This window comes from Arachis stenosperma, chromosome 1 (assembly GCF_014773155.1).
Source record: "Arachis stenosperma cultivar V10309 chromosome 1, arast.V10309.gnm1.PFL2, whole genome shotgun sequence".
NCBI classification, from domain to species: domain Eukaryota; kingdom Viridiplantae; phylum Streptophyta; class Magnoliopsida; order Fabales; family Fabaceae; genus Arachis; species Arachis stenosperma.
The window spans coordinates 15463318-15475933 of NC_080377.1; the positions used below are offsets into that span (position 1 = coordinate 15463318).

General features: G+C 32.6%; 1 protein-coding gene across 1 annotated transcript; it reads left to right on the top strand.

Annotated features, from left to right (window-relative positions):
- Window positions 1-11373: 11373 nt before the first annotated feature.
- Window positions 11374-12325, top strand: LOC130975994 (uncharacterized). Its single transcript, XM_057900719.1, has 2 exons — window positions 11374-11706; window positions 11921-12325. Exons 1-2 carry the CDS (start codon window positions 11374-11376, stop codon window positions 12323-12325), a joined length of 738 nt encoding a protein of 245 aa, XP_057756702.1.
- Window positions 12326-12616: the final 291 nt, after the last annotated feature.

Sequence of the window (12616 nt, forward strand, 5' to 3'; positions counted from 1 at the left end):
GTCTCCTCAGCAGTGGGATCAACAAGACGCTTTACTTCACGCTTCAGACAGATGAGCACATGTGAAGTAAAAAACATAGACTGCTCATGAAAATAAAGGCCCATTTATTCCTTTCAAAAATGTATGTTCCAAATTAAATGATGAGGAGACACAGGCAGAGCTGCATAATTTTATAGTCATAATGCTGAATATGTAAAAGAACTTTTGAAGAGCATTACAAAGCACACACATAATTTCACTTTCATCCAAATTTGGTAATAATTAGCATTCTATATGCTTTACTTCTTACACTATTCACACCTGGTGACATTGTCCAAAGTTACAATATGTCATTAGAAAAATCCAAAGAACAAAAGCAGACTTAAACCATTTAAATTTTAGCATTAAAAATAGACAGGATTATGTATAAAGACTTGCTTGAATTGAATGGATGGAAAACAAACCAGGAATAAGAGAACATACAGTTCATAAATATTTTGATAGAACACCTAATATTCTTGCAATATAAAAGTGGATTCTACTAAATTTATTCAACCACACAGTCATGCAAGAAGTACATTAGTTTAAGCCAAATCGAAAGTGCAAAAAATGGATTCCAATATCAAATTGCAAAGTAACAAAGATGAATGACACTTGAGCTAAAGAAATTAGTTATGAATAAATTTATGACTAAAGACACAAATTCATTACTTGATGTGAACCATTTTTCTCTTCTCTTCCTGCCATAGTTTCCAACGTAAGACAACATCAGTTTATCAGTGATACACACACACTTGGGAATTAAACCCTACAGCATCCCCCCATATTCTCTTTTTTCTTATTAAAACTGAGATGGGAAACATTTGGGTTTTTAGTGAAATGAGCTGAAGCAGTAAACACAAACATATCAAGAGTGGGGTTCAGAAATTAGGGACAAATTGAATCTGAATGTTAAATTGGGGAAGAAAAATTTGGCCAACAGCCACCAAAATTAAATTGGGGACAAATTAAATCAGAAGTCACAAGGATCAGATGCAAGATTAATTTACCAACAGCCACCAAAATTAAATTGGGAGAATGGAGGAGAACATACGACTGAGAGGGGAGTCTCTTGCGATCGGCAACGCACAACAGGGCAAGAGGAGAAGGCTGCCGATGATGACACAGGGACGGATGGCTGGGGAGGACGCCGACGACGTCACGAACATGCACGGCAGAAGGAGAAGATTCGGACCCCTTTCACTTTACCTTCACGCATGGGAGCTACACGGCTGAGGGAGGAGACTGGTGACCGGGAAGAACGATGAAGCGGACGTGCAAGCTGGAACTGACAGGGGGAAGAGCCACGACGGCGGAGGAGGAGACCAGTGCTTGACTCACTTTTGCGCTGCTGGGGTTCTCGCGCCAAAGACTGAAGTGTTATTGTTACTGAGAATTTTTCTTTGAGTATATCTTAGGGAAACAAAAACCCTCTTCTCCCAGGGTTATTTGATGCGGTGAATGCCCAAAACCGTCTCAGGTCAGAACAATTGGAGCGGGGCTTAATTACGCACTAGGAACCGCATCAATTTAACGAAGCTGCAGCGGTTTGGAACAACGGCCGATAATTTGTAAATAAAATCTCACTATCGACTCCAGTTAAATGTCATTCTATAATTTTTTGGGATTCTCACTTCACATCCATTATTGATTCTAATTAATATGTCATACCATAATTTATCCACTTCCTCCCTTTTTAATATCATTTGTACGTGCATTCATGTGAAATGTATATAAAAAATATCGGCGTGTCAATATGTTAAATATCTTAAAAATTAAAAATATAACAATATAATAAATATAAATTAATTAGTTATTTATTAAAATAAAAAAATAGTTATTTTAATATAAAAATAAAATAAAATAAATTTTATTATAAAAAATATTAAAATTTTATACTTTTTTACTATTTTATATACTTATTTTTAATAATAAAATTAGATTTTTAATTATTTTATATTTTTTATTTATATAAAGTTAATTTTACCGATTCAACCCATCACTCATTGATTGAACAAATAAATCAATGAACCAATAATTTAATTGGTTCGATTAGGGATGGTAAAATTCCCCGAGATGAGGGGATCCCTGCGGGGACTGCCCCGAATAGAGATCTGATTGTGGGGAATTTTTTCCGTGGGGATGGAGACGGGGGACAAAATTCTCCCGAGGCAGACGCGGGGACCCGAGCCGGGATCCCCGCCCTATCCCCGCTAATCCCCGAAGTTTATAAATTTATTGAATTGTCCTTAATAGTTTATTTCTTATATATGTTTTTTAGTCATTTCACACACACACACACATACACATATATAGAAACCCAAAACTCCTAATCCTCATTTGCATAACTCTTCTTCAATTCAGAAATCTCTAACATTATCCATACTCCATCCAACCTCTCTGCAGCCACCCTCTTGCCGCTCTCCCTTCTCACCGCATCGTCACACTTCACCGTGCCATGATCCTCACCGCATCGTACTCTCTATTTGCGGTATTCCTTCCCGTAACTTTGTTGTCATGTCCATTCTCCTCTTTGTTACCGCATCTTCCACCTTGTCCACTTCTCTATCCTCTAGCTTGCCGTTGCATCCCCCATTGCGTCATTTCGAAAGAAGTCACCATCTTGTTGTTTAGACTTTTTGTATAAAATCTTGTTATTTTTTTATAGAATGGATACTTACACCTCTATTCATATAGAAATTAATAATTAGTTAGATCTATCAGATAGATGGGGAATGGGGTCCCCCGCGGAGAATAGGGCCCTCTGAAAAATGGGGATGGGGAGCAATATTCCCCCACGGCGAGAAACGGGGGCGGGGACGGGGAGTAAATCTGGGGGTGGGGATGGGGAGCAGGGAGGCATCCCCATCCCCGCCCTGCCCTATTGACATCCCTATGTTCAATCACCAATTCGATTCTAACAACTGGGCTCATAAAGATAACAATTGTAACGAGAGAAAAATATAAAAAAATTCTTGAAAAAAAATAAAAAAGATGTTAAAAACAAAAAGCTAAGTTTTAGTTTGTCATATTCATCCACGAGTTTGTTTATGTAATTCTAATTTAGAGTTAATATTAATATTTTAGAATATTTTAATATGTCATTCCATAATTATTTGGAATTCTCAATTCACATCCACTACGGATTCCAATCAACATGTTATACCATAGTTTATCGGGACTCTCAGCTTACACCCACTTCCTCTCTTTCTGATATCATTTGCATGTGCCTTCATGTGAAATATATATAAAAAAATGAATAAATGACAAATAGGTCCCTGACCTTTTTTTGCGAATATTTTCATCCTCAATGAATGAAAAATACATTCAAGTCCCTCACTCCCGAAAAATATGCACATTTCAATCCTTCCGTTGAGTTCAGGCGTTTGAACTGGACGGAAAAGTCTGACCTGGCAGAGGTGGCGCTGATCTAGCCGTTATAGAGGCCACGTGGCAGGGTTTAATTTGAAACAGGACATATAAGTCCCCGTAACGAAAAAGACGCCGTTTTTGTAACCTCCCCCAATCTTTCAAATTTCTCTGCCATTTTCTTCTTCCTTCTTCCTTTTTCCCTTCCATTCTTCTTCTTCGGCCCCTGCCTCCATCACCGCCACACAGCCGCACCTCCGTCAGCCACCATCAATGCCGACGACCTCCTTCTTCCTCTCTTTTCATGTCTTCTTCCCTTTCTCACTCCCTTACTCCCATTAGTCTCTCTCTCTTCTCACCCTCCTTCCACCCACCGTTCGTCCGCGACAACCTTCTCGGCAACCCACTGCCGCCGTGCCTCCGCCTCTCTACTGGCGCACCACCATCGCTAATAGGGCCCAACCATCATTTTCTCTCTCTCTCTCTCTCTCATTACCACCCATGTGCTTCCCAGGTCTTCTTTCTCTCTGTTTAATTCACTCTGTTATTGCAATTAGTTAATTAATATTGTTTAGTTAGTTTTGTTTAGCTAATTTTAATTAGGTTAGATTAGTTAGTTACATTAGGTTGTTAGAGAATCTGGCATGGATAGTGGATTAGGTCTTGCTTGCTTAATGCTGCTGTCTGTGCAATCACTGTTTGTAGTTCATTATATTTAGTTTGTTCAATTTTTCTTGAGTTGTTAGGATTATGGTTGGTTAATGAAAATTGTTGGGACTGATGTTTTACACTATTGCTGTGTAAATTCTCATTGCCTGTTTTGGTTAACAATGAACTCTTATGTGCTCATTTTGCTGTCTGATGCCACATCTCTGTTTCAAAATGAGCTAATTCCTTTGATTCAATAATGCACTTTTGTTAGGTTTCATGTAGCTTACTTTTGATATAATTGTTGAATTCTATGAGAATTGCTGCTTGAATATGGTGCTTTTGTTCTCTGTGTTCTATTTCAAGCCATTGTGTTGTACTTATGTTGATTGTGCTACTTAGTTTTCACTATGCTTGATTATGGTTCATGTTACTTATTTTTGTTCTTGCTTAGTGATGCTGAGTTCTTAATGCATATTGAACTTCAATTTTGATTCAGTGAGACTTGATTATTTGATCTACACTCTCCACCTATAATTTGGCTGTTAAATTCATTATTTGTTTGACTTTGAGAAATGTACTATGTACTACAGAGATGCTGCCGAATTTTAGAAAAGTTTTGTTTTCAAAACTCAATCTTCACTTTGATTAATTGACATGGTATGCACGTTTTTCGCTTTGAATGTTGTCAAGGCCAATTAATCACTACCTTGGCTTGTCATTTCTCTGTTTAGTTGAGATTTCCCATTCTTATATTTCACTAAGCTGCTTCATATTCCTTATTTCCACTCATCTTTGAAGAGTGTTTGTGTGATGCTTTGATGTTTGATGTGTACTTCTTCATTTAACCTCTTTTTGCAATGTAAATTACATGAATGGCCACATGTATATTCAAATTTTTACTTGAGGTTTATCAACTTCAGTTTTTCTGTCAATGTGCATCACTCATTCTTCATTCAATTCCACCACTGTATAGTTTTGAATGGCTGCATTGTATGAGTGTGAATTGTGTAGAAGTCCTGCTTGTGAGCTGCTTGTGACCTGCCAAAGGAAAGAAATCAACTGGAAAAGGGAAACAACCAGCTAAAGAGAGCACTGGTCTCTTCTCTGATCCCGACATGGGAGTTCCGACAGAGGACACATCTAACTTCTCGACATCTGAGGGGCAGCCTACCACCACAGCACCACAGCCTCTTAACTCATTACCAACTACACCACCTTCCGATTTTCAAGGTCTCATGACTCAAGAGCTAGGGCTCAAGCTTATGGCCCGACTACACCAGCTGGAGCGTCGTATGGATTGACGTTACAGGAACATCAAGGGCCAAGACAGAGGATGGGATGACATGTTGGATGAGATGGATACTCCTGAGAATCGCTCACAGGGCCAACAGCTACTCAAAAGAGAGGAAGGAGGAGGTCGTCGGTGTTGATGGTGGCTGACGGAGGCACGACTGTACGGCGGTAATGGAGGCAAGGGCCGAGGAAGAAGAACGGAAGGGAAAAAAGACGAAGGAAGAAGAAAAGGGCAGAGAAATTTGAAAGATTGGGGGAGGTTACAAAAACGGCGTTGTTTTCGTTACGGGCACTTATATGTCCTGTTTCGAATTAATCTTGCCACATGGCCTCCGTAACGGCCAGGTCAGCGCCACCTCTGCCAGGTCAGACTTTTCCGTCCAATCCAAATGCCTGAACTCAACGGAAGGATTGAAATGTCCACGTTTTTCGGAGGTGAGGGACTTGAATGTATTTTTCCTTCGTTGAGGACAAAAATATCCGCGAAAAAAAAGGTCAAGAACTTGTTTCCTTTACTCTAAAAAAATATAAGCGTGTCAGCGTGTTAAATATTTCAAATATCTTAAAAAATAAAAATATAACATTATAATAAATATAAATTAATTAGTTAATTATTAAAATAAAAAATAATTATTTTAAAATAAAAATCAAATTAAAAAAATTTTATTATAAAAAATATTAAAATTTTATATATTTTTTTACTATTTTATATACTTATTTTTAATAATAAAATTAGATTTTTAATTATTTTATATTTTTTATTTATATAAAGTTAATTTTACCAATTCAACCCATGACTTATTGATTGAACAAATAAATCAATGAACCAATAATTTAATTGGTTCAATCACCAATTTGATTCTGATAACTAAGCTCATAAAGATAACAATTGTAATGAGAGAAAAACATATAAAAAAAATTCTTGAAAAAAAATAAAAAAGATGTTAAAAATAAAAAGCTAAGTTTTAGTTTTTTATATTCATCCACGAGTTTATTTATGTAATTCTATTTTAGAGTTAATATTGATATTTTAGAATACTTTAATATGTCATTCTATAATTATTTGGGATTCTCAATTCACATCCACTATGAACTCCAATCAACATGTCATACCATAGTTTATCGAGACTCTCAGCTCACACCACTTCTTCTCTTTCTGATATCATTTGTATCTGCATTCTGATATCATTTGCACGTGCCTTCATGTGAAATATATATAAAATAATATCAGCGTGTCAGCGTGTTAAATATTTCAAATATCTTAAAAAATAAAAAATATAACAATATAATAAATATAAATTAATTAGTTAATTATTAAAATAAAAAATAATTATTTTAATATAAAAATAGAATTAAAAAATTTTTATTATAAAAAATATTAAAATTTTATATACTTATTTTTTTATATTTTACATACTTCTTTAATAATAAAATTATATTTTTAATTATTTTATATTTTTTTATTTACGTAAGGCTGAATCGGTTGAATCAATAAATCAATGAACCAATAGTTTAATTAATTCAATCACCGATTCAATTCTGATAACTAGGCTAATAAAGATAACAATTGTAACAAGAGAAAAACAGACCAATAGTTTAATTAATTTAATCACTGATTCGATTCTGATAACTAGGCTCATAAAGATAATAAAGATAACAATTGTAACAAGAGAAAAACATGAAAAAAATTCTTGAGAAAAAATATAAAAGATGTTAAAAACAAAATGCTACGATTTAGTTTTTCATATTCATCCACGAGTTTGTTTGTGTAATTCTAATTTAGAGTTATTAGTATTTTAGAATATTTTAGTTTGAAAAAATAACCATTTGTACCCGTGAACTTTACGAACGCTGACAAAAGTACCCATTAAACAAGGAAACTAACGTTGTATCCATCAAAGATGAATTTCGTACGACAAAAGTACGCAAATTCTAAATTTATGTTGACTTTTTAATAAAATTCCAGAATTACCCCATCCTTTATCTTTAACCCCTCCTCTCTTCTTTTCCAAATCTCAAACACTTCCATTGCTACTACCTTAACCACCTTCTATTCTCTACTATTCTACTAACCGCTACTGCCGCTATTTTTCTACGTTGACGATGACAAAGACTACAACAAGGCAACCAGGTAATCCATCCGTTCCCACGCAACGCTAGATGGAGAAGCTCCGGAAGTGAAACTGAACCGAGATCCAGCGCGCAAGGTCCTGTGGTGCGATTCAACTCCTCCTAGGTCCACTTCAAGCTCATGGACTCCATGAAAAAAGTCCTATATTTACAACAATATAAATTATAAATTTATTATATAATTAACAAAGTTGAACTTTCTCACTCTCCTAAATCACTACCATCATGTGCAAGATTCCTGTGTTATCCACATGCAACCCCACCAAAGCGATCTTGCCAAAGTTTTAATTTTTAGCATCCAAAGGTGCTTCTCCTTCTGACATTGTATTGAAAATGATGGAGGAAGGGTGGTGATGGTAATGGCAGTAATAGAGTGTTGATAGGATTTGAGATCGGAGAAGTGATGGTGAGAAGTAAAATTAAAAGTTAGAGTGAAGTTATTGTTGTTTATGGCTGTGACAGTGAAAAAGAAGGAAGATGAGGCTGACTGTTGGTGACGGTGGCGATGATGATGGTGTTGGTGAAGGAGGTGGAAAATTTGATGAAAAGAATAAAGAGAAGATTGAAATTTGTTAAGGGGTATGTAGATTAGGATTAGAAAAATGGTAATTTGGGATTTTTAGGTATTGAGATTAGGGTTTTTAGGCAATAGAGGTATTTGAGATTTGGGAAAGAAGAGAGGAGGGGTTGAAGATAACGGTGAGGGTAATTTTGGAATTTTATTAAAAAGTCAACATAAATTTAGGATTTGGGTACTTTTGTCGTATAAAATCCATCTTTGATGGATACAACATTAATTTCCTTCTTTAATGGGTACTTTTGTCAGCGTTCATAAAGTTTATGGGTACAAATAATTATTTTTCTTTTTAGTTTAATTTAAAACTTTACCAGTCTTAATTTTGGAGCTTTATTTTTTATTGGGCTATTTTTTTTTCTAAATGCAAATGTGATTCTAAAGTTACAAGTTTTAGTTTTTGTATTTATTTTTGTCTATTAGACGATTAATTAAAAAATATTATTTTTTATCTATCAATTTTATCCTTCGTTCAGTTCATTATTCATGTGATGAATTTTATTATTTTTTATAATATTATTTTATAATGCTCTCTCATGTATGTTATTATTTTTTCATGGGATTTTTATTATTTTTTGTCCATGAATTTTTAAAATTTTTTTATTTTGTCTTGTAATTTTATTAATTTTATTAGAAAGATCAAATTAAATAAAAAACTAATATAAAAATAATATTCGAATGATAAATAATAAAAATTTATAGTTTAAAAAAATACCAAAAAATACTGAAAATGCTAAAAAATATTAAAATTTATTTAAATATTTAAAATAAAATAATATAAAATTATTTTCTTTTTAATAATTGTTACAAAAAATAATTTTGAATAATATAATTAAAATAATATTTAATTTATTATAATTCATTTTAATATAAAAATTACCAAATATAAATCACATTTAATTCATTTTTAATCAAAATAAAATTTATAAAATTAATTTATAAAAGGTCAATTTGGTATTTATATTTTCTTCCATTGGAAAACACAATAATTTGACAATCAAATACTTTACAATACTAATAAATTGTGTTTCCGAAGATGAATTTTACTAACCTTATTGTTGGATATTAGATAAAACAGAGTATAGTTAGACTTAACCTACACAAATAGGTAACAAATTGATGAATTTCATAAGCTCACAAATTATACTTATTTAGATATTCAAATAATAAGATCAAGCACGGCAAATTATTTTTTGCAAATAAAACCTCTCGCTACCGAACTCTAATGAAAATGCTATACCATAACTTTTTTGAACTCTTAGTTCACACTCGCTAACACTTTAATTAACATATCATACCATAATTTTTTTGAGACTTTCAGTTCACACCTACTCTCTCACTTTTTGATATCATTTTTATGTATATTCATGTAAAATATATATAAAAAAATATCAGTGAAGTTGATTTTTAATTTAAATGGAGTGATACTATTAATTATTTTTTTATTATAAAAGATATAGGTATTTTAGGTATTGTATTAAGTAAATTCTCATTTTGGATCGTTCTAATAAAAGATTTATATTTTTATAAATTGATTAAAAAATAATAGTATTTCAATCTTCTAAAACTAATTTTAATTAGACAAAATACATCTTATTTTTTCGTGACAAATTGTTAATGTAATTTATCTAATTTTTTTATATAAATATTTGAATAATTAATTAAAAAATCAATAAAAAATATCAATATCTGATAATCTGTGAAAAAATGCTATTTTTTAATTAATTAAATTTTTTAAGATTAAATAGTAATTTAGTCTATTTTATTTAACACTAATAGTATTATAAGAAATAGAAAACATCAATTTGTATATGCATGTATTTTTCTTTTAAACAAACTAAATGTCAAGATAAATAAATGTTAACATCTGAATGTATATGAGCATATATATTATTTAAATTATAATGTGCTAAAACACAAAAAAATTTAGTATGCTATAAGTAATTTATATGATAAATTCTATTAGTACTTTAAAGCATGAAATCTTTTTGGCCTATCTTAAAAAGAAAAACTATATACAGTGTATGCCCATTTCTACATTAATTAATTATTTACCTTTTAGGCCTTTTCATATAAAATAATAGTCGCAAAAAAAGATAGGAAGATTTGTTAGGTAATTAAGAATTATAATATACTATGGATAAGCAAAAATAATGAGACCTATACCTTTGTATGCATGCACTATACTTGCTAATTTTTCTATGAAAAAAAGAAAATAAAAAATGTATGTACTTATTATTTCGTGTGGCAAACTTTGGTTGCTCACGTGTTCTAAGTGCAAAACAATTTGTATGCTTTAAAATTTAAAATATAAAAGAAAAAGGAATTTAGAATGCTATTTATATATTACTAATAATAATCTTTTGTGCATATTAAAATTTTTGTACTTTATTAGGATTTGGTCAAAATCTTACGGAATCTTATTTTCAAACACGAATGTGTAATTTAAAAGTTTTATTGTTCTATTGAGCGACTACAGGCATGATGATGAGGAGAATTTTACTAAACTATAACCCTGATCCACCTGGTAGAAAAGACGAAGAAGAAATTTTTTAGAGGAAGAAGATATAAGAAAAGGTATAGAAAATTGTAATAGAAGCTTGATACAGAGATTGATGGCGGATAGAGAATTTGGTAGTAAAACTATGGAGGCAGCCTTCAATGTGATATGGAATCAACTAAAAGAAATGCGAATCGAAATGCATGGAGATAATGCATACCAAATTTTCTTTGATTGAGAGGCTGATGTGATCCGAATAGAAAAGGGATCTCCAAGACTTTCTAAGCAATATGTGATTCATCTAAGAAGGTGGAAGGTGTTAAAAATAAATTTGATGATTAGAATTTAATTATAAATAGAAATCACAGTTTGAATAAGTTGTCTATATTTAGTTTTAATTTAAACCATTTGTTTATTAGGATGTATTAAGTTTAGACGTCAAAAAAAAGTATAAATACATATGTAATTATTTCATAAATAACAACACACAAATACATTCAATACATTCCTCTTTATTTTATATTCTTCGTGAGTGTGTGTGCCTTATTCTTTTATTTTTCAACAAAGTGGTATCAGAGCCACTTATAAAATATTTTCGTCAAAAGGAACTACTTTATCTTTTCAATACCCATAATTATCTAAGCTCAACTATGACAATTGGACAGCCCGAATGAAAGCAATTCTCGGTGCTCAAGGAGTGTGGGAGATGGTTGAAAAAGGTTATGTAGAACCAGAGAATGTGGATAAGCTAACATAAGCTCAGAAGGAAGAATTAGAAAATAAAAGAAAGAAAGATCAATGTGCACTTACTATCATTCATCAAGGCTTGGATGATGATATGTTTGAGAAGGTGAAGAAGGTTCGTCTTCAAACTCTAAGGGCTGAGTTTGAGTCTCTAATGATGAAGGAGACTGAATCCATTTCGGATTATTTCACCAAAGTTTTGACGGTAGTGCACCAAATGAAAAGGCTTGGAGAAAAATTAGAAGATGTTTGTGTTGTTGAGAAAATTCTTCGTTCTCTTAACTCAAAATTTTATCATGTGGTGGTAGCCATTGAGGAGTCAAAAGATTTGGATACAATGTCCATTGATCAGTTGAATGATTTCTTATGGGCCCATGAAGAAAGAATGGATAAAGGCAAGCAAGAACGTGTGGAGCATGTCTTGCAGGCAAAACTTTCGTGGAATGCTATAGGAGAAACCAACAAAAGTGGAAGACAAGGACGAGATCGAGGCCGTGGACGAGGACGAGGACGTGGTTACGGAAGAGGAAGAGATTGGAAAAATTATTCTCAAGAGAAAAAAAAATCAAAATTTATCTCAAGGTCGTGGAAGAAGAAGAACAGTTGACAAAAGACACATTGAATGTTATTCATGTGGAAAGAATGGACATTATTCTTGGGAGTGTCAAACATCCAAAGAAGAAGAAAATAAACTTGTTGTGCACAGTGAAGATGTTGAAGAACCAACATTATTCCTTACCCTCAAGGAAGATCAAAATTCTGAAGATAGTGCGTGGTATCTTGACAATGGAGCTAGCAACCATATGACAGGTGATAGGAGTAAATTTGTAGCACTCGACACCAACGTAAAAGGACACGTGTGTTTTGGTGATGAATCAAAAGTAGAGATCAATGGCAAAAGAACGATTCTATTCGAGCTGAAGAATGGAAGTCATAAGATTCTTTCCAATGTTTATTACATCCCAAAGATGAAAAATAATATCTTGAGTATTGGGCAACTTATGGAGAATGGTTGCAAGATAGTCATGGAAGATCGCTATCTTTGACTTAAAGATAAAAATGAAAATCTTATTGCTAAGGTTTCTATGACAAGAAATCGTATGTTCTTGTCAAACATGAGAAGCGGTGGAGCTATATGTTTGAAGTCATGTATTGAAGATCCACCATGAATTTGGCATATGAGATATGAACATTTAAATTTTGGTGGGCTCAAAGAATTGGGAACAAAGAAGTTGGTAAAAGAAATTCCAACAATTGATCATCCGCATCAGTTATGTGAAGCTTGCTTATTTGGAAAATATTCAAGAAAGAGTTTTTCAAAGCAGTCTAAATCAAGA

Excerpts from the sequence above, each read along its gene's own strand:
- LOC130975994 (XM_057900719.1), top strand. The coding sequence starts at position 11,374 with ATGTTTGAGAAGGTGAAGAAGGTTCGTCTTCAAACTCTAAGGGCTGAG. Across the intron at positions 11,707-11,920 it reads GTGTGGAGCATGTCTTGCAG|AATGGACATTATTCTTGGGA; the intron begins GCAAAACTTTCG and ends TCATGTGGAAAG.